At 35.2% G+C, this 23,210-nt stretch overlaps 1 protein-coding gene across 5 annotated transcripts in view; it reads right to left on the reverse strand.

The window, feature by feature from the left end:
- Window positions 1-23,210, reverse strand: part of GAS2 (growth arrest specific 2) — an 81,493-nt gene that overhangs the window by 19,874 nt on the left and 38,409 nt on the right. For 4 of the 5 annotated variants that reach the window (XM_042021118.1, XM_042021112.1, XM_042021103.1 and 1 more), the window contains exons 6-9: window positions 22,213-22,288; window positions 17,104-17,167; window positions 12,473-12,617; window positions 9,133-9,240 (exon numbers count right to left, since the gene is read on the reverse strand). In XM_042021118.1, the coding sequence (XP_041877052.1) occupies window positions 9,133-9,240; window positions 12,473-12,617; window positions 17,104-17,167; window positions 22,213-22,288 (393 nt within the window). The remainder of the gene's footprint in view (window positions 1-9,132; window positions 9,241-12,472; window positions 12,618-17,103; window positions 17,168-22,212; window positions 22,289-23,210) is intronic. The other variant, XM_042021127.1, reaches the window with a different exon arrangement.

Raw genomic sequence — 23,210 nt, forward strand, 5'->3', positions numbered from 1 at the left:
GGATCTCCAGAGTTTATTAATCTTTGGCAAAGAAAATGTTTCCTGTAATTAAAACTTCCTTAGAGCAACATATTCTTCTTGTTATGTTCTGAAGTTTCAAAAATCAGTGACAACAAAAAGACTAAAAAGGGATGCTCCTAAACTTCCATTAAAACATGCAAAACAATGTTTAAAAGTCAGATCAGTTTTACACCTGTTAGATCTCAATGAGATTTGTAAAACAAACTGTTAAAAAAAAAGATGTATTAACTAAGTTTTAGAAATTTGTGCATTCACAATTTTAAAAATCAAAATATATGGGAAAGTTTGTTTTTGTGTACAGCTAACCCTCAATGAAATAGTTCATTACCAGAAAACAATCACAAGAAAAACATTTTTGGAAGTATGTTGAACTATATTGTTTTCAGAAGAGGATAAATGATGGCGACTGCATATTCAGTTTTAACTCCAGATTCCACATTAGGATAAGAGAGAAGTTTTATCCCTTGGCTTGTGTAGGCTACCACTAACTTCAGGGTTTTTCTAACAACTTGAACCCATCTCTAAGTTGGTACTTACTCTGTAGCATTCATGTGATAAGTAATAAACTTTTCATCAAGGCAAAAATGCAGTAATTACAGTTTTCCTAATGTCCTGTTGCTAAAGGAGGGAAACTACACAGCAAACTTCAGTGAAAATTCGTTATTTGATGCACAAAACTTAATGTCCTAATGTCAAGAAAAAAAATAAAAAACCCCAAAGGAAATAAAGTCAGGATCAAATGTTGACCTTTGTTGGGCATTCGTGATTTCTGCTGATGGAGGTGCCATGGAAGCATAATTCTGGTCCCATGTGAACTGGCATAGTCACATGATACAACTATTTCTATTTTTGATATACAAGGAGGTGACCAGTTCAAGAAGCAGAAACAGTAACTAACACATGCTAGTGTAGGATCTTACAAGTACCTGTGCAGAACTACTAAAACCTGTATTTTAACCTGTTCATGTGTTTTGATCATGAACTAAATTTTATACATGTTCAGCACAAATAGCTTGAAGGGCAAGTTATCATTATATTAGAATAACAATTAGAATAATCAAATTTCAGTGCACTTAACCTTAAAACCTCTCTCCTTAATTCTACCTTACTGTAGGCAAGAATATTTGCCAGTCATTTTTCTTTAATTATTTACATTAACAAATGTAATTTAAAATATGAAGTAAAAATAGCTATTGATACTATCCTAAATTATTAAAAGCAAATTATATTTAAAAGGAAATTTTTAAATGTTATAATTACATAAAAATCTAAAATCTGCACTGAAAAAGCATTGTTCAATATATCCTAGGAGTATTATTTCTATGTTATTGCAATATAAGAGAGATACACTGCATTTATCATGACTCTCTCATAGTCTTTGGCTCCTAGACTAAAAAAAATTAAAAGGACATAACTGTTACAGATAAAGGTTTCATTGTTTTATTCCTTTGCTACCATGAGAGTTTCCTGTTAAATAGTTCTTTTTACTTTTTGAAAGATGGTCAGTTCCTACTGACTGATGTAGATGCAGCTAACGTTTTTTTGGGGGTTCTTTTCTTTTAAAGTTGGAACATAGTATCTCAAAATAGAATCTTAATAAATCAATGTAAAAAATCCCCACAATTTATAACAAAGAATATATCAAATTGACAGTTTAATTTTTACATTTTTAATCTGAAAGATAAATATTATAAAATGCCATGTAACTCTGTAGTTTGATTATCAATCCTATTAATCATCATAGAAAATAGAGGGGAATTTCTTGTTCCTCCCCACTGAAAGAACCCTGTAGGTGAGATGAAGGAATCCCTCGGATTCTAAAACAAACAAATGAAACTGTTTAAGAGAATAAAAACCAAAAATAAAAATTCTACTTCCCCCATCTCTCTAGAAAGAGTGGGCATCTGACAACATCTGCTTGGAAAGACAAAATCGTAGTGGAACAGACTGGTTGATAAATTCTCTACCATACAAATCATTACTATTCTCATTAAAATACAATGTTCTGTATTTCAACGCGAGAAAGAATTTGGAAATATAGCCTTTATACTTTTCCTCTGGTCAGGACTAGAAGGCATCACAGAGGACAAAGTCATCAATAAAGACATGGGATAAAATCCTGCTGTGTTGATTTATTGCAAAAAGTACTTTATACCTTTACACACATCTTGCATGTTGTCAGAGGTGCAGCGGAGTTTGAAAACAAACTATACTAGATATAGTTTTTGGTGAAGAATGTGAATGCTTACAAAGTATAACTGGATATTACAAGAGGAAAAAACTTGCTTTCACACTGACAAGAGAACAACAAAGAAATAAAAATACTTTTTAAAATGAACTTTAACTTCTTCCTGTTATTTTAGGAATAGAAAGGTCAAACCACATTGTGTTAAATATTTTTAAAGCCTACATACCATTTTTGTTAAATCGTGGCCAGCCCAGTTCTATGCAGAACCATCATTCCCGAGTCAAGATATTAAGCCCAATTGGAAATTCCCATGAAGGCTAAGATTTCTTTGAGAGTATTACACTAAAGCTAAGAAATATAGCAATAGATAATCAATTCACTTTTATGCCTGAATCCTAAATGTCCAAGGACAATCCCTTATGAACAGTGCAGACGCTGTGTTTAACTGATGCCACCACTTAAGCCACATTTATTGTTTTTTCTCCAGATGGCAGCATGACTTATGTTTACAGTATAAAAGTATACTCTACAGTGTATATCAAAAAGAATCAGGTGGGTTTTTTCCTTTTTAATTAGCATCTTATAGTAATTATCTAAACCTACATTGAAGAATATTAACTTAAATTCACCCTAAAAAATATTTTAGCATTCTTCTATAAAAGACAGGCATACTTACCTTGACTCTTGTTAAATATTATTCCCATTAGTGTCATACTTTGTCAACTCACCAAAGGAGAAGTTTAAAGAAGAAATGTAAAGCTCAGTGCTATCCTTTAAGAGCAACACTATGAATAGCAGCATCTCTATTTCTAAAGGATCAGGTTTACTAAACTGTTTTCTAAACTGTGAGCACATGCTGCTGTCTCATCATTAATGTAGAATGTATTATTGTCTAGTAAATATAAAACGGATTCTTACAAACCTATTCATCTATTTAACAGAAACTCAAGAAAATAACTGAGAGAAAGGAAATACTTTCCCCCACTAACATTTTCAGCATAAACTTATGGGACCCAATCCTTAGTTCTCAACAATACCTATAAATAAAGGCCTTTTTGTTTTGAAAATTCTTGCCTGTAGATTAATGGTGGAGTGGATTAGCACTCTATATGTGCTCTTAGCTGTGGAGATGCTGGTCCAGTACTTTTCATATAAAAGGAGTAAGAGAACCAAAAAAAGGAGAGGAGGGGAGCCATATAATTTGGTCTATTTTTGTATTCTCAGTATAGAGGGAAAAAAAAAAGTCTGAAATAATGAGATTTATAATACATATTTTTCTAGCTTTCTTACTCATCTTTAAAGTATTGACAATTTTCTGTATAATTAATTACCACACAGAAAATATTTCCAACGCTGATGTGCAGGGTAATTTTACCCTAGCTTATTCCTGCCAGAGAGGAAACTCAGGCACCTGGGGAATGTCTTGCTTTGCCATCTTCAGCTCTTGCTAAGGAAGTCAGCTGAAATTTAGGGTGATGCTTTTAGGGATAAAGATTCAGAATGCTCTACCCTAGCCTCCTCCTAAGGGAGAGTTCTCTTTCTACTAATTTCAGGGAATGTAATATTGTTAAAACTTCAGTTCTGGAAGCCAAAATTATAAATACCATGGCAGAAAATGACCACAGATGTATTAGTCATTTAAAGAACTAGAATGTTACATTTCTTGAAGATGCTTTACACCCTAAAAAAGCACTGTATGATTTGCTAAAAATTTTTCTTATCTCCAAGTGGGGTTCTCGTACAATAATGCATAGAGGGAGGCACTGGGAATTAAAGAAGACATGATACTTGATTGTCCACAGAAGGAGGTCACTGAGGCAAACAAGTCTAAGCTAGTGAGAAAAACTGCAGAGCTATTGCACAGCCTGTCAGTTCCACTGAATCTGACTTGCATCAAAGATATATTCTGTAAAAAAATTTCAACGAAGTCTAACAAGAACTTCATTGGGGTGAAAATAAAAAGGAGTAACTTCAACAGTTTTCCATTAAATTAGGAGCTAATAATTTGACTTACAAAGGGGTTTTTTTGTAAAGAAGTTTCCAATTAATCCTTTCAAAGTTCTAGACACTAAATGAACATGAATGGCTGCACAAATGCAGTGAAAAAATGTAGAAAATTAAATCAAGAGGGGCAAAAAATTATTTATTTAATTTCTAGTACTTTACTTTACTTTCATAACCCCCAGTGAAAGTCAGTCAACAATTTAATTAAAAATGTCTAGTTTTCACAGGACCAGACAGTCTAGCTGTAGCTGTTTTTTTATTGAGTGCAAAAAACAGCTTCATCAGGTACAAAGTGAAGAGAGAGATTTCCATGGGCTTCTGCCTCCATGGAGGCATCTAGGCCTAAATCAGAAAAGCTGAAGGCAGGAAGGGGGAAAAAATAAAGAAAAAAGGGAGAGGCAGGAGAGAAAGGGTAACTAAAAGAACAAGCAAGCTGCAGCTTAAGATGGGGCAGGGCAGGGTTCTGCCTAATGTCAACAGATTAATGATGGAGTATAGAACAAAACAGATTTCCTGACAGTTCTATAGGCAGCACTCAACTCCAGTCACCCCAATGATATGTTCAGTATCACTGTCCAAGAGTTTCTGAGTCTTGTGGAGTGAATTTTACTGGCCCTTTAAGGACTTGTTTTTTTAAACAATGACTGAAACCTGAGAAGGTTGAGAATAATTCCACTTTCAGTAGCACAAGTAAGACTAAAATGTCATCTATTTTGTGATTGTAAAGCTGTTAGAGAGGAATTGGCACAGAGTAAAGAAGTGTCTGGCTGAAAGGTCTCTAAAACCACCTTACATCTGGGCACAAACTAGAGCTGGACTTCAGACATGCCTTTCCCCAGGTCTTTTGCAGTCCCAAGCTGAGAATTACTGTAGTTGTCTACAAACACAAGAAGACTGAGATTAGAAGCCCAAAGAGGCCAGTGACTGTTGCTACTCTGAGGCCCAAGACGTGTTTTCAGAATTCACTCACAAGATCCCAGGCATCCTACTACATCTTCTTTGGAGTTAGGTTAATGAAAACTCCTGATCTGCCCAAGATTTTGACATTTTAAACACCCTGGAAAGTTATTTGTTATGGATAAAGCTTAGGGAAGGATTTTCACTACTAAAACCATAAACTCTTTTGCAGATTGGAAGTGAATAGGCCTGGGAAAAGCAGAATAACTGTGAAAATCTTTGGAGTAAGGAAGACAAAAAAAGCTAGGAAAATGATGCTGAAGGAAAAACAAAAGACAGAAACACACCATGAAAACGCTATGAATATACATATGCATTTGAATCGGAAAGGCAGAACAAAACATTTGAGTCTTGAGATCTGTATAATCAATCTGCCTTCTATTTCTCCTTATTTCCAGTTCCAGTATGGTATATGGTACATCATCCCTACCGGGATCGTTTGGACTAAAATGTACTTTTGTATTTATACACAAGTACATTTTCTTCACCAGGAAAAGGCAATAGTGCACACTAGACAGTCTGCAGAGTGATTCTTATATAAACATACATATTATACATCTATTGTGTTAGTGAATCTGAAAATAAAGTTTCTACACAGGTTCTGTAGCAGGTAAATAACACCTTTCCTTTCCTGGGATTTAGATGAAGAAAGTATTAAATAAACATTTTATTATTACTATAGTAAAATAATGTTACATTATATTAAGAATACAAGGTCAATCATTTAAGAGCAATCACATACTTATCAACTGGTCTGCAAGATAGAGAACATCTATATGTCACAAGAAAAATCAGACTCTTTAAAAACAGGACCCATTGTATTATCTAATGTGACTCCTAGTTGCACTAGGAGATAATCTCCCAACAGTTTGAATGTTGTCATGGGTATGGACAAAAACGACAGATCTTTCTGACAGAAGCTGGTTAGTTTGTGGGAAATGTTCATACTAATGCATATACAATGCAACATGAGGTAACTTGAAAATAGAATTCTTGTCACTGAAACTGTTAAAAAAGTACTTTTTTTAAAGGTGTGACTGACATTTCTTACTATAAAAATTTCTCTTTGCTGCCTTCTGCAAGAAGCAAGCACTTCAAACTCTGTGACTCTCCCAATTTATAAAACAAACATTTGTGCAAGTTTTCATGACTTGTTATTCTTTATTTTTAAAAATAGGCTTATTCATTCTGTTCCATTCTGAAAGATTAAGGCATAATGGTAGGATGGTAGGAGAGTGAAAAGGCAAATGATTAATTGTATATTGCACACATACAGAGATCCCACTAGTTGTAAACCAATGTTTCAGTTTTAAATAAGGTGGTCATTTATTTCAATTAATATAATCCATTACTGTAAAACATGTCTTCCATCTTTTCTGTGTAAGTGGAATTTAGAATCGTTCCTATTTGGAAGAAAGGAAGAAGAATCTACAAGCAGATACATTTTTATTGAAAATAAATTTTTAGCATCTAAGCCACCACAGCATTATGTTAATTGCATTCAGTTTATGCATTACAGAACCACTTCATGCGTAAAAAACTGCTTTTGGGGCATGCAATTTTATCAGGAGATTTAAGTATCTTAATGTTCTCATGAACTTTCATAATTTCCCTTAATTCATGATTTAAAAATTCTATTAGGAATTTAAATATTTTCCCATGTTAAAAAAAAATTAATTTTAATGAGACTGTTACTCATGTGCTTTTTACTACATATTCCACAGTGTTTTCTTTCCTTAGAATTAATTTATGCTGACACATGTAATTTGTTTCTGTGATTTTCTGCATGAAATCCATGCTCTGCCATGTTTTATTTTGCTTTGCTGTTCCTTGCTCACTTGTTTAATATATAGATATAAATTAATAAAAAGAGGAACTTGGGACACTTTCTCTTCTGGTTTGTTTGTTGGTTTTGGGTTTTCTTCCTAACAGAACTTGCAGAATTAGAAAAAAAAACATTTACAGATATGATATTATTAAATAATTTCTGAAAAAAACCCCGTAACCATCAATTAATAGGTATTAACTCCTACTAGAATGATACTTGTAGCATCACTGAAATTACAGATGTTTTAAGTTCTATAGAGGTTACTGGAAAAATTTAATGGACTAATACAGTAGTGGGTATACTAAGCCATCTTAAAGCAATGAAAAAACTGTTGGTCTCAATTCAACTGGAACACATTGGGTTGTAAATAAATGGTATGTATTTGGCTGTGTCATGCTGTGTGAAGAACATAGAGTGTAGGAGAAACTACCTCAGTGGCATCAAATAGGGTGCCAAATACCAACAAAATTAAAAATCAGCTACACATCTCAAATGTGCTTCTTCACAAGTGTGAAGGATAGGATTCCAAAGAAAGGCTTATAAATCTACTTATGTACACAACAAGAACATGTAGAGTGAAGAGTAAAAACTTACTGTGATCCAGTGAAGTGTTCCAAAATGAGGTTCAAACCAACCAAAACCAAAAAATAACTGACTTCTAAAACCTTCTAAAACATGAACTTGTTCCCACTGAAATGCATGGCAAGTTTCCATTGATATAAGTTTTCTAGGAATGATCTTTAATACTGCTGTTTAATATCTAATCTATATTACCGTTATTTTTTTGCACAATTCAACTTGGAATGCAGTAGTGTGATATGAAAAGCGTGTTTTGTTTGCAAACTTAAATCTGGCTTGGACTAGATTGCACAGTAAAGAAGCCAGCAAAAGGGAATTTGACACTCACCATTCTGGCAGAACTCAAGTTTCTCAAAAAAAAGTCTTACTGGCTACACACCAGAAAAGCTATTGATCCTTTCTACTAGCATGTTAAATCTCAAACTATCTGTGAGATTTAAAAAATCTCTTATTTCTTCTTCTTTATGACCTATTACTGAGTTAATTAGGAGTTCTCAATCCTTATTCAGCACAGTACTTACACATGTTTCCAACTTTACACTCCTGACAAAACCCAAATCCTTATCTGGCTTCATTGACTTCATTGTAAGTTATGTTAAGCAGAAGTTTATGACTGAATAAGCACTCTGGTATTTTGCTGAACCAGGAACTTGACTTCTGCAGATGACAAGGAGTCCCTCTGACTTCTTTTGTTTACAAGTGCTCAGTTTTATCAGGTCACAGTTACGTGCCTTTAGCAAAATAGAGATAACAATTATTTGAGAGCAAGATCTATCATTTTGTCAAGTCATGACTCGAGAGTAGTCCATGTGGAGAGGAGGATGGAAAGAAGCGTAGTATGAATCAGATTCTTAACATACAACTACAGAATAACAAGATTAGCATATTTTCAATTATTATTACCATTGACATATATAGAGAAGATTAAGTGGATCAGAAGAATTAAGCTTTGAAAGTATTGATATGCTAAATTCAGCTATATAATAATACTGGCAAATATTGATACTGATTAACTTTGTGCTATGGGAGTTAATACTCTACATACAAAGTCTGAAATACAATTCTGGGTTTGGAAATATCTGTTAATCAAATGAAATACTATGCATTTTAATGTTTTGCTCATGCTACTTTAGCAATATATCTTAGTCATGACTTGGCAATTCAGTGATCATGAAGCCTTTGATCTATATCCTGACCTGTTAAATAGTATCAGTCAAAACAGAGTGGGAGAAAGGATGCTTTAATGCAGTGGATATTCTTTCAAGCCAAACTGAGAAGTCACTAGGTCCATTTCTAAAGACTTTTCTTTTGGTTGCAATTGATTAAAAAGAGAGGAAATTCAATGATCTAAAGTCAGAAGGATATTTATCACATACTAATAATTCCTTGCGTCAGTTAACACACTGTGGATTATTTATTCTCCAACTGTGTCATAAAAATGAGTCAGTGCTGGTTAACAAGAAAACGTTTTTTCCTGTTAGTCAGTGATGTAATTTTCAAAGTGGAAGGTAGCAGATAATAGCAATTTACTACAAAGTAAAAATAAAATCTTTACCCTAATAAAAAGGATCTTCTCTCCGACTCTGTATCTTCCCTGTGAAAGACGCTCCACACAGAACTTATTAGGGCATTTACAAGGTGGATCTTCAGAAATGTGTTTAACCTGTGAAACAAGAAGTTATTAATAGAAACTATTTAAAATGGCATGGATAGCAAAACATTCCATAAGACATTTGTCATAATATATCACCTAATATAAGTCTTAATTGATGATGTTTTTCTTGGTTTTTCTTAACATTTCTGTAATCCCAGAAAGCACCCTATGGGTGCTTCTAATAGCAATGATTTAGTAGCTGAGATGAGTTAAAAATAGAGACAAATGTCACACAGTTCAGCATCAAATTTGCACTCTTTATCTGAAGTCAAACAGTTTGTTACATGGAGTTCACCATCAACCTTTTGTAAATGTATTCTCAGTATTTTATGGTGAATCAGCTCACAGTGTTAATACAGGTAACAGGCAAAATGAAGATGTCATAAGATGCATCCTGCCTTCTAAATACATATAAATATAGAGGTACCTTCCTTACCAGTAAGAGGCCCTGCCTCTTTAAAATTGTGCACACCACCTTAGAAAAAAAGCATACAGAAAATACTGTGACATGATTAAAAACTCCTGCCAAGACACTCCCCAGAATTTTCAACTGCCCTTTGATGATCTCTTTGTTAGGGCTAGTTCAATCAAACTACCTCAAGTACACTATCACTGCCAAACCTAACTACATAGCCCCAAAAATAAGGGCTGAGAAAAAACAGATGAAAACCACTTTCCTGCTTTTTATTAGCTGCATCAGCTTGACTTTGGCCTCCTTGTTCTGGCATATGCTACCAAAGGCAGTGATGTTTAGTAAAAGAATATTTTGTACTCTTCAATGATAGGAAAGTAGCAAAGGCATCAATATCAAGAGCAGATCTGGCTGTGAAACTCTTATTTGACATTCATATTGCACTTCTGCATTGGAACAGCAAGAATAAGTGCAGCATTTTCATACACTGTGGTTTTCTTGGACAAAGTACATACCTAGTACATCAGCATCAAACAATGCAAAATGCCAGAAGAACTTGTAGATGTTTGTCCACTTCAAATAATATTCCAGACATTTTCATATCCAGTTTGTAAACCAAGGCCTGTAAAAATGGTCTGAGGCCCAGGAAAGGATATTTTCAGAATAGCTAATAAATTAAAGTCTTAAATTGTTTCATAAAAAGAAAAGATGCCTGGCCAAATCTGTAGCACTCTAGTAAGTGTTTTGGTTATCATGAATAGATAAGGCTTCTGAAGGACAAATGGCTTTCAGATCTGCTTTAAGAATTAAGTTTCAGTATGTTAAATAAGACATAAAGAACTTATAAGGTAACCAATTATTGTTTCTATACTTCTGAAACTAGCCCTGTTGAGTGATTCAAAGGCTTTCCAATTACTTCTGAAAATTGCTCAGTGCCTTTATCGGAATAACATTATTACTTTGTGGAGGGTTTTTTATAAGTATTCTTAAGATTTCTTTTTTTAAATCAGGGCATGATATTTTTATGAAAAAAATAATTAGAATAACACTTAACAGAGGAACTCCACATGTATTTTACACACAAAAAGTGTTTCTCAAGTATCAGATGAGTTGTCCTCAGTTTGAATGAGTCACTTTTTGCATTGTAAGATCAGTTACTCAAGTGATTTTTATCAACATGGGTGAGACTTAGCCACCATTTTTGGTGAATAAACTATTTAGATAGTCAATGTACAATAGGAATAACTTATATGAAGTCAGTGGTTGATGATTTCAATCCACGTGCAGGTTGCTGAGGATGAAAAAGGTGTATTGCTGTATTTCTTGGAATATAGTACCAGGACTGGGACTGTGCTTAGGGAGCTTTTTGGCAATGGCTCTCTGAATACTGTTTGATAATCAAGGATTCCTGACATAGTATCCTATGGCATTTATCACCCTTGGAGACATTGGAAATTCGAAGCTGAAAATGGGTGGTCAGAACTTAATGCTTCATCCACCAGAGTTCATCTAAGGAACCAAAAACTCAGAGTAGCTGGGCCTAAACAAGTTCAAGGTTATTTTGAACTGTGTAAGCAAAATCTTCAGCCTGTGGAGAATGAAAGCCAACAGATTTATTCTAGTGTAAAACAGAGGATAATAAGATCTTCACTGTTGATCCTGCTATTGAGGGTTCCATTGCTTACTGTCCCAAAGGACACAGAAGTATTGAGTGGAATTTGGAAATCAAATAAGGAAGCAGAGGGAGGAATTATATTCTATTTTACTTTGTGTCTGGACTATATGAGCAACTGCTGCTATTTTATGGTGTGAGTGTCTGGGGCAGTGCCGGTCAGGAATCTAGCTGGATGAATTCCATTCTGTTTCTATCCGTACTGCTTTCTAAATTAAAGGAGGTGGTTAGAGAAAACCTAGATACTCTCTGTTCAATTTCTACAATATATGCAGTCATCATCCTCCTTCTATACATAACTGTTCTTTCTCAATTCTGTTGAAACACGAGTGCTTTTGCAAAGTTAAGGAAGAAATACAAACCAGAAAATTTTAAATGTAATTATATGCATCAAATAAAAAAAGTGTTTCAATAAAATGAATGAACATTATATTCCATCTGCTCTTTGTAACAGGAAAGTGGCACATGGATTTTTCAAGAAGTGCTTTGTAACTCCCAGGTGGCACATCTACCTTGCAATGTAGTAGTTGCTATGGTAACTGCTTCTTTTTACAGGCTAGATTTTTACTTTTCCAGTTTAACCTCTTCATGGTCTCAAAATGTGTCCTTTTCATCTGATTCCAGCTGTTTCAAATGAACCCCTATGGGTTTGCACCAGAAACATGAACACTCAATATGCTGCAACAAGTTTAATGAAATTCAAAGCAAGATACTTTTGTTCTAACAATGAGGAAAACAATGCTTGTTTTTTAACTATGGGAGAATCATGCAGAACAGCATAAAAATTAGGCTGAAATATCTTAGAAGTGTTTGTTAACATTCAGTACAAGTCAGTATGAGCCAAATCTCGTCCTGACTCAGTCCTTCCTCAGACAAAGTACCAAGTGGGAGTTGGTGAATAAGGAGTAAAAGAGTAATAAGAAGGGAATGTGGCCCTAAGCACAAAGCTAGGCTAAGCTGCAGAGCTCCTACACAGTGTGACTTTTTTTTTTCCAAGCTTCAGACATAAATAATTGTGGTCAAAAAAACCCCAAAACTCTCTACGTCTACAAATGTTTAAAATAGAGTGAGATGTTAAACTCAGGCTTGTGTGTGTTTTGCAAGTAAGTGCATATCAGAATGGGTAAGATGGGAAGAAGCTTCCTCCCACAACTTACAGCATCATCCAACAGTTTCCCTGTGCTCTTTTTCCCAGGAGACTTTGTGGGTGATGGTGAAGGAGATGGAGGGGGAGCTGAAAATGTTTCCTCTTGTTCAATCTCTTTTTCCAATTTTATTAATCCAGGAGGTTCCACCCCAAACCTTTTGGAAACATGCAAATAATAAATTACTAGTCCATATAAAGTATTATGTATTTTAAACTGAAACAGTGGAAAGAATTTCTACTTTCTGTGCAATAGCAGAATGATACGCACATCAGTAAACATGTACAAAATATAGCAACCATTATTGCCATCATGTCAAATTAATAGAAAAAAATAATTTAGATGCAGTCTCTCAGTTAATCAAATTTACAGGAAATACAGGTATTTTTTCAACTTCTCTGTCTGATAACATATATATTGGTGAATAATTTATGAACAACACTAGACCTCAAAAATTGCTATACCATGCAGGACAGAGTCAAATTCAGTACATTTGTGCTTTTTTTAATTTTTTTTCTTTCCAAACAGCATCTTTTCAAATTACATGACAGTTTTGTGTTAGTATTTTTCAAAGAAATCCAAATGTAAAGGGATTAAGGGTTTTCCTGGTCTCAGCTATTGTACTGAATTTATAGGTAAGTAAACTGAGACATGGCCACTACTCTTCAGAAGTGGTTAGTGTTTTTACTAATTGATTTTTGACAGCCAGTCTTCAGATCTCTGTTTACAGTGGCAACACACTTGTAGCTCCAGCTAGAACAAAATACATGCAACTTCAGCACAGACAAACCCAAAACAGAGCACTGGAAGAGCAAGGTTCTTTTTGAAAGATCTTTTGAAAGCTTTATGGCAAGTGATTGAGTCAGTATCTCACATGAAGCAGCAGAGCTTGGACAGAACTCAGAAGTCTAAAAGCACATCTCATTTTCCTAATTCCTGATAATCCCCTTCTGTTTTTTTCGTTTTTTTTTTAATCTGCCAACACTGAACAAACCCCAGAAAAACACATAGAGTTCCTTTTTCAGAGAATGACTTCAGCTTGGAAGAGTTATCATGCCAGGTAGGCTTCTCATAGCAAACTACTTGCACAAATGAAACCATATTTTCTTCTGTAGCAGAAAAGTCCATAGTCCAGATGCAGAACTATACTGACTTATCTAGATAAAGATCTGGACGCTAAAATATTGAGCACTAACAAATATATATAATGAAAATTTAAGCTAAATACCATAATAATGATAGAAGTGTACAGAGAAAAGATATAAGTGCATATACTAGCTTTTGAGTTTTTCTGATAACATTTAATTTCATCATACTAATGCCGAGTAAATTAATAGAAAGTAAACCAAGAACCAAATCTGTGCTTGTATTGGCTTCTAACTGGTGCAGTCTGCCTAATGAAAAGTCAGCCAACATTGAAGCAAGCACATATATACAATCTATTTACTTCCTGTCTGTCTGCAGGTGCTGACAGGCTGTAAATTATTAAATTCCCACTGGGTTCTAAGCCTGCTCCTGCATACAGCCTTACTTATCACATAAAACTCTTCCACTGTAAGAAATGTTGCTTCTTTGCTTCTACTACTTTTCATAATTTCTACATTTTGTCTTTGTGACAGATTTTTAAAGTTTCCTGTACTTCCAGTATTCTGAATTCCTCTGGTGAAAAGTTGAAAAATAAAATCAATGAACAAAAACACCCATTTTTTTTCCACATGCTGTATCAACCTGAAGCAAAGTTGCTGGAAAGCTGAAATTGTAAAAACCACATCTTTTCTGAGAGGGGCAGAGGTGCAAATTCTGTTTGGGCAGGTATGCTGAGCATTTCCTTTTCTGCTCCTTTCTAGTCTGGCTTCTCACAGCTACACATGAAGCAGCATTGGACTGTAACATGATCTCTGGTAGACTTCTTAGAGCACCACTTTCCATTTTTATCAAGGTAAAATTGAATACAATAGCAGAAAGACCTTGAAATCGCTCAACAGTAATTCCAAAAGACCTGTGATGGTTGTTTAACCCCCCAGAGTTTAACAGTAACCCAAGAACTTCACTCTTTGTGCAGAAAAGATAATTTAGCTGTTTTCCATTGTATAATCTCTGACTTTCGTATACTTAGGGAGAATGCTGGATCTGTGCAACCCACTGCAATAGTCCTGTGCATTGTCAGTGGTCAATTCCATCCCGTAGGACGGTTCCCTCTCTCATAAATCATCTCACTGTGACCACATAACATCTGTCAGTGACACAAGGGCTCATTTTAACTATTGAAGTTTCACAGACGATCTCAAATTTTGTTTTCATAAACAACTGAAATTCAGGATAATTTATCAGGCACTTGTATTTTTATTGGTATCTTTGAACTGCTACTCTTTGAGCCAGTGGTCACACCAGTTTCCCACTCACTGTGCAGTCCATCCATCAAGTCCATCTGTCTCTAATTTGGCTAAGAGGACACTATGAGATAATATGCTAAAAGGATTACTAAAGCAGAGGTAAATAAATTGTCACCTGTCTCCCCTCCTCCACGGAGTATCTGTTGAATACAGAACAGAACTCAATTTAACTCCTCCTCAAGCAATCCTCATTCTTCCTCACTTGTGCCTCAATCACATGTCTATTTGCATTAAATAAAAGAGCTTAGGTTGACTTATGGGAGTTACAGACCCTGAAGACAAACAATAATCTAGCTGGGCAAAGTGTGCCAAAAGCTGAGTCCTTGTGATGAGTAAGCCACTTCGAACATATCTTTCTGCTTCTAAAATTACTCAGTGTCTCTTACTCTTTTCGTTCTTCAAAAACAGACTGAGGCACATTTTCAAAGATCTCTGCAGCTCCTGTTCTGGAAAGCAGATCCCTAAGACTGCCAACAGACCTGGTTTGCTTTACAAAGCATACATCTGACTTCTCTCCTGTTTAAAGCAGCACAGCAGTGTCACTTTAATGTGCTCTTTCCTACATCTAATGAAGGCAATTACCAGTTCTTCTTTCCCATAGAGTTCTAGTTTACCACAGCTCAGGCAAAACTGGCATCACGTATTTGGTTTTCAATTGTATTAACCTGACATTCTACTTCAGTTTTGGTGTACCTTGGAAGTGTACAAGACTATAAATGGGGGGTTGTTTGTTTTTGAAGAGATACTAGAGCAGGAAAAAGTAGACAGACGTATTATTTGACCCTGAAGCTATAAATAAAATTAAAATAAAGAGACATAAATACAGAAACATAAACAAAATACATAAAATAATCATTAATGATATATGGTAATATAAATAAAAAATAAAATACAAATATTTTAAGAGTAAAGGGATAGATATGCATAATAAATGACAACATGGCTTATTTACTTGTTCAGTATTTCTTTTCATGTCTGGAACAGAAAGCATCTGAGACATGGAAGCTTAAGACAAATATAAAGGATAAGATTCTATTTTCATTCCCTTGTAGATCTATTGAGACATCAAATCTCATTGCAAAATGAGATTAATCTAACTCAACCAACTTTAGCAGAATCCAACACTACCTAACTACTAACATGCATTCCCTGAGGAAGCTGGATACTATCAAGTAACCAACTGGGGCAGATACTCCTGACAGTTATGCCTCAGGCATAGGGTCTATCTCCAAGCTGGTCTTGAAAGCACAGTTTGTTTGCTCAGGTAAATTAAGATTCATTAAAATCAATTTCATTATGCACCTGCAGATCAAAATTCTTTCTTCTTTGTGGGAAGTTAAAATGATTTGCCTTTTTAACCCAAGTTTTAGAGATAACAAAATAATTGAAAACTTGAAATCAACTATTTTTTTGGTTATTGCTATTCCTATGCAAGCTTCCACTGACAGCAAGGGTCTTTCTGAAACTTGACCATGAGACAAATTTCTTGTTTTCCATGTGAGTTCATTCACAAAATATGAATACACATGACGTAATTTTAACATGGCAAATACTGGTTCTTAAGCTTGGAATAAACAGGGGTCTCCTTCACACTGATTGTCACCACAAGGATTCTTCTGAAATTGATGAAATTATCTGCATAGCAAGGTACTCCAATTTGACGCACATGGATGAATGCAACTGCAATTTACAGGCAAGACTGGGCAGCAGCTCTGCTGCTCATGTATTTTTTAGTAAATCTTATGCACTATGGTGGTTAAATCTTCATCTGCAAAAAGGGGGAAAAAATCACATTCTAGTTACTGTAATTTTGATTGCTTAGCAAAAGTCTTTGTCTTGATGTCAAAGATAACATTTCAATGTACTGAAGGTCCAGCATGGCTAGAACCATCTTGGTCAGATTTAGGTCATGTGAAGATCATCTTATAACCAGTAAACTTAATTAAATCACAGTTTTTTTGTAGAGAGATCTGACTTTAGAAGGAGAAACAGCTCAAAGCTTCATAGAAAAAAAAATTCTCAAACCCTTCCTCTCCTAATACAAGGATAGCCAACAAATATCTTCATGGAGGTACAGAGATTTTGTAATATTTTTTAACAACTGCTCTCAAGAGGGACATCAAAACAAACATTCTATTTGAACCTAATGAGCACAAAATTTAGCTTGAGATGTGCTGATTTAATGTCTGTCAATAGCCACTGCTGTCAAGAATGCAAATATTTCATCAATCTATAAATATTTTCACCTACCTTGCTGCAATTCTTCCAAGTTCCAGCAAACAAAGGCACACTTCTCTTGGCTGCTTATGGAGTACTAGAAAAGCAAAATGAAGATGGAATACATTGATAAATAAAAGCTACTTTAAAGATCTTAGTGACGGAATGGAACCTAATCATCAACATCTGTAACTCTTGACTGATAAATGTTTGTTTTCTTTGGCTTGCAGTGGAATTTTACTGGAATAAAAAGGATGGGATTGATGAATGGTTCTCAGAGTGCAAACAGTTCAGAAGTCCCACTTAGTTTTCTAAATCATTGAATAATTATTTGGGATAATTCATAATCTGCAAGCAGTTAATAACTTTAATCAAAAGATCTGGCAGAACACTTTCATTAGTAGAATGTCAAAAATAATAACATTAGAGTGATACCTTTCTTTCTACAGACTAAGAGAATTCATGTCCTTTAGATCACTATATTTCTTAGCCAATTTAAATAAAAAAAACCCCGAAGTTGCATTAAGAAAGATATACCTCACTATAAATTTGGTCCTGAATTATTTTTACATCTACTCTTAAAGCAAATATGAAACTAGAATGCTTTAGGAATCAGTTCTTCACAGTACGAAACTCCCAAACAGACAAAAAAAAGTTTCTTCTTTATACATACACACATATATGCAAGTCTCCATGCCTGGATTCCACATAGAATAGATTTTTTATGATTCAGAAGTAGCTGTGACACAGCATGATCTCTCATTGTGAGAGACTGAAATGTTAAGGGTTAATGTCCCAATCATCCATTTGCAAAAGCAGGAGGTGCTTAACTGAGGCCAGGTTGGCACTCCCTAACCAAAAGAGAGGAGGAGAGTTTCTGGTGGGGGGGGGGGGGGAAAGGGGGGTGTGTAACATTTGAACTGTTTAAGAGCAGCCCAGGCACAGAGGAGGTGTGCACCCACCCCCAGAGGATGACCACAACAAACCAGCTTTTGTTGAGCAACAAGCTGGGTTTTGAGCCAAATAAGGGAAAAGGCTCATAAGAAGCAGATTCTACAAAGTGGGATAGTGCTTTTTGTCATGGCAATGTCCTCCCTTACATAACTGGCTCAGGTGTAAAAAACCCCTCTGTGGAAGGTATTGGGACACTCACACTTCCACATAGGCCTGAAGGCATACATCCCTTCTGATGGGCATAATTGGCTCAGCTGCACTGATGTGAGAGGCAGATGACATGTTTTAGGTGTCATAAACCATCAAAGTTCCCTAAAGTGTGCCCAGACTCATTTCTGGGGCCTTCCACCAGAGGACTGCACATGATCCATAGGGTTGCAACAGACTGTGCAAAACCCTTGCCCCAGGGGAGGTACCCTGGATGTTCTCACCTGAACCGGACTGTATATTAACCCATTGAATCTGGTGTTTCATGGGCTTCCCCCACCCTCGATGGAGCAAGACTATGACCATCAGTTCAAACAAGAGACACTGAAATTGCAACAATTAAGATTTACTCCACTCTCTATTTTTATCCTTTCTCTCTTTTCCTCCTATATTTTCTTAAATAATATCTTCATACTTTTATATTGTTGCATTTCTATAGATGATAATAACCAAAATGGCTACATACCTCCTTTCCACTGCAACCAAATTAATCTAAAATAAACCTGCCATATATATATATATAAACACACTAGTCATTCAGTGTGGTTTCACTCTCATCTGCCAAAAAGAATCTATTAGCAAGAACCTGTTACCCTTGCCTTCAGGGGCAAGTTATAACAACTATGAAATACCACCATAAAGCAATACATTTTTTCCCCCCACAACTCAGAATAGGTAATGTTCTGTAAAGAAGTTCAGCAAAGCATATAAGCAAAATCCAAAATCAATAAATGAAGAAAAGTCTGTGCCTGTTTGCATAAGCAACTCCCCAAAACTCCAAGAAGAAGAAAGGAAAAATAGAAGAAAAGAGAAAAAAGTAATTATGAGTACATTGTAATCTACTCTTCAGAAATACCTATTGGAGTAAAGCCCTCATGTTGTGGGTAAAAATCAGGTTTTAAAAATCTCCACAATAATCAAAGAATTTTCACCTTACACTTCAGATTGAATTGAGACCAAAAAGTAATTGTGTGACGATTTGTATAAATCAGTAAAAGACTGAACAGCATCAAAATATTTTTTTTAAAATGAGTTAAGGTCAATCTGTAATCTAAAGACTCACCAAACTCAAATGCATGAAGAAAAAATACCATACCTGAAAAAGATATTTTAATGTCTAGTTAAAGCTCTGAAAGTAATAACTTTGTTCTATGTATGTATGAGACCCAAAACATCTCTAGGTTTTAAACATCTCTAGGTAACTAACACCCTGGGGCAGACCTTCAGCTTCTGTGACTTCAACTTGCAGCTCCACTGACATGAATAAGTGTAAGTGGTGTGAACTGAATACTCACCCCAAAATCTTTTCCTAGTGTCTGCGTAGCCCTTTGAGAGGTATGTATTTGTCCTCTAATCTCATCCAAATATATTTCCAAAAGTGAAACTGCAGAGCATGGTAACTAGACAGGCACTGCACTAGGAAAGATATTTATTCTTCAGCCATCTGTTACTAAGAACATAAATGATGAACACTTGGACATTCAGCTATTTTCAATATTCTTCCTTCCCAAGAACTACAACACAGTAATTATATTAAATACTTACCTATACTAGTAATCAGTATTTTTAAAGTGTTACATTCATGACCCTAGAAGTGTATTCTAATACTTTGGTTTTAAACCGGTTGGGACAGCCCCAAAATAAAACTTGATTTTAAGAAGTAAGGCATCCCCCAAAATCTAAATGAAATAAACTGGGTTTGGAAAAGTCAAAGAGTCAATTGCAATTCATTCGTATGCATATCTGAATGACTTTGGAATGGAGGAGAAAGAGAGGTTCAACTACTACTATTTGCAAAAAGATCCATAAATATAGCTAGAAGAGAATTTGATTTAAAATGTAAAACAATGCTCTACCCAAACAAAATTCACAGACCTTTAGCAAGTCTGACTCAACATAATCTAGACACATTTCATGCATTTCACACTGAACAATGTGAGACAGTGAAATAATTGTTACAGGGTGAAGACGTGTGCAGACAATAACCAACCACAAAAACCAACATCAGGTCATCTCCTAAGAGTGCTTATAACAAGAAAATATTAGCATTCCTGAGGACTATACAGCATATGTATGTGGGGATTTCAGAGACAAACAAATGTTATTGTATGCAAATTCCCCGCATAAAATGAATGGAAATATCCATATATTAGAGAATCTCACTGATGGAATTTGCTTGACAAGAATGCAATGGGAAGATAGAGAAATAGTGCTAATTTTAGGTGTCCTGACAGTTATAGACCCTTTTGCTTTTCATCTCATCTCATCTCATCTCATCTCATCTCATCTCATCTCATCTCTTTATATGCTTCTTATCTGCTGTCCTCACTGCCTGCATCTTAACATGCTACCTCCAGCCACTCTTTGTTAACAATAGTTCCTTTTCAGCTCCTAGAAGTTTTTATCCTTGCTTCTCTCTGGCAATAACATTTCCCATCTTGGTGCTGTCCCATTCTCTTTTTAGAGGTCTTTCTTCTTTTGTTCATTTAACCTTTGTGCTTCTTCCATGTACTTCCATGTACTGTTCGCCACACTTTTGCATCCTTCACTGGTCCCTTCCCCAGTGCTCCTTACCTCAGTGCCTGGATGCTACCAGGAGAAGCAGAGGAGGAGCAGCCTCTGCTTTCAGCATTATCAGAACCTGTGACTGTGAGGAGACAGAACACACAACTCACATGGAGTCCATGTGTTTGCTGAACATGTTTAAACTGAGAGTTCACAACAACAAACCCTCAGGTTTTTTGCTTTGTTTGTGGTTTTGTGTTTGTTTTAAATTATTAGAATATCCAATCACAATACAGAAATAAACTTCTCACATCTTCCTGCCAAGTTGCAAATCTTGGCTCCTAACACTCTTATAAACAATTTTTAATGAAGTCACTCTTTCTTCTAACATAAACTACCTTTTTTTTTTGCTTGTTTTAAAGATTAAGATATCAGGCATAGCTAAATCACAAAAAGTAAATATGATTTCTGTTTCTAAAGCATTCCTTAGCCCACTAGAAGCAGAGTTTTATGAAGTATTTATTGTCACAGGCTTCCAATTGTCATCAGAACTCACACTAGTTTAGGTAAAGTTTTCCAAAAGGTTCGTCCTTTGATCCTTCTTCCTATTGTCTCTCACTTTTTCCTTTCATTTTTATTCTGATCCTACAGAAGGCTTTTTGTTCGTCAGAAAACCCCCCAACATTGCTTTGTCAACACTGTTAACTTATCCCAAACTTACCCTTGCTTCTGCATGAGAGTTATGCTATGACACACTTGTGCTTCACTCACCCACACTCCCTGCCCTGTTTCAGCTCAATCACTTACGGAAGTCTCAAAACAATTAAGGTGTCAAACATACTAGATCTAAGGATAGTAAAGAATTCATCTAGAAGAAATATAGAGATCATCTAAACACTAATAATTTACTAAAATTCATTAGTTTAACATGCAAATCCAGTGGTAACAACACTGAGTCCAGGATGCTTCTATAGTCCTCAAAATCATACATATTCAGTAATATTATGAGTAATTTAGTAAAGAGTTGTGAAAGATGGGACAAAATCTTATTCTGATGCAACTTCATGTAAATTTTAACACGGTGTTACAATATGTACATGTGTCAGTATAAAAGAACAGAAAAAACTTGCATCTTGAAACCAAATAAACTACAGTATTAATTGAAAAAATAATTTTCCCCTATGTATGAAATATTTTTAAGCAAACAACATTTGAGTATTTTTTAAAATAACCTTTAAACCAACAATGTTATAAGAGAGATCAGAGGTGTTTGTGTTTCAGTTTACTATTTCCATTAAAATACTAAATGCTTTTATTTAGGAATCCTGTCCATAAAATTCTAATCAATCAGTTGCATCAAAAAAGTCCATGTCATCTACTGTGTGAACAGGTGTATAGAATACACAGGCACAAAACATTAACCATCAACAGCATTCAACAACTCCCCAAACAAATGACATATCAGCATGCTCGCACACTTGGTGGCAAACCCTTTTCTTGCCGGGTAGACTTTATCATGGAAGAGATGCAGAATATTCATTGGTTCCAAATCCTATAATCATCCAACAACACTCCATTACCACAAAGAGTTCAGAACTTATGCTTTAAGTTCACTTAACTAAAACAATCATAGAAAATCTTACCATTCTTATTTGTCCAAGAAGAGTGTTCTTTGAGTATTATACTCTACAGGCGTGAGCACAGTTACAAATATCTCCACCTAGAATGCTTCCATAAATAAAACTACCACAGCTGTGTGAATCTGCTGCCCTAAAACCTATACACGGGAATTTACAAAGTATACTTATAGGAACAGAGGAGTTACAGGCAGTATTAACATCCTTACACTGCAAAGAGTTAGCACATCATGTTCACAGTCCTACATAGTCTGATACATCTAAGAAGACCATTCAATGACACTATACCACAAGATTTGCACAGATGGTCAAAATTTGAATTTCGAATCATGACTTTTGCTATTAGCAAAGCTAATTCCTTCTTCTTTAAATAAACTAACTTTAAAAATAAAAAAAAATCAAAACCAAGCATGCTAAAGTTGGCCATGAGTGCAGGGAGCATGCAGAGCGTTCCTCTATTTTGCAGCATTTAAGATTATCCCTACATACTGTGTTGCTATAATTTTTACAGATGTTAATGTATGAGCTGCAGCTCATACAGCAGGTACCCCAGCCACCTTTTCTTTGCAAAGGCATTAACTTGGAGACTTTCCTGCCACGTCTCTGCATTTAGAGATAAATTGCTACCAGTCAGCTCTGGCTGTGTTAAAAATCTTAACAGGAAACTGTGTTTCCAATTTGTCTGCATTTTAACCTATGTTAAAGCATGATAACCTTCAGCAAGACAAACTACATCATATTATAGACTATTAACAAATTAGTAGGACAAGTCTTCAAACTTTTGAGCTCTCTACTGTTCTCTTTCAATGATATTTAAAGTAACTACTGGTTAGACAG

The sequence above is a fragment of the Corvus kubaryi genome, unplaced genomic scaffold, assembly GCF_017639235.1.
Source record: "Corvus kubaryi isolate FWS band 111438036 unplaced genomic scaffold, C.kubaryi_AGA036_p1.0 125, whole genome shotgun sequence".
NCBI lineage: Eukaryota > Metazoa > Chordata > Aves > Passeriformes > Corvidae > Corvus > Corvus kubaryi.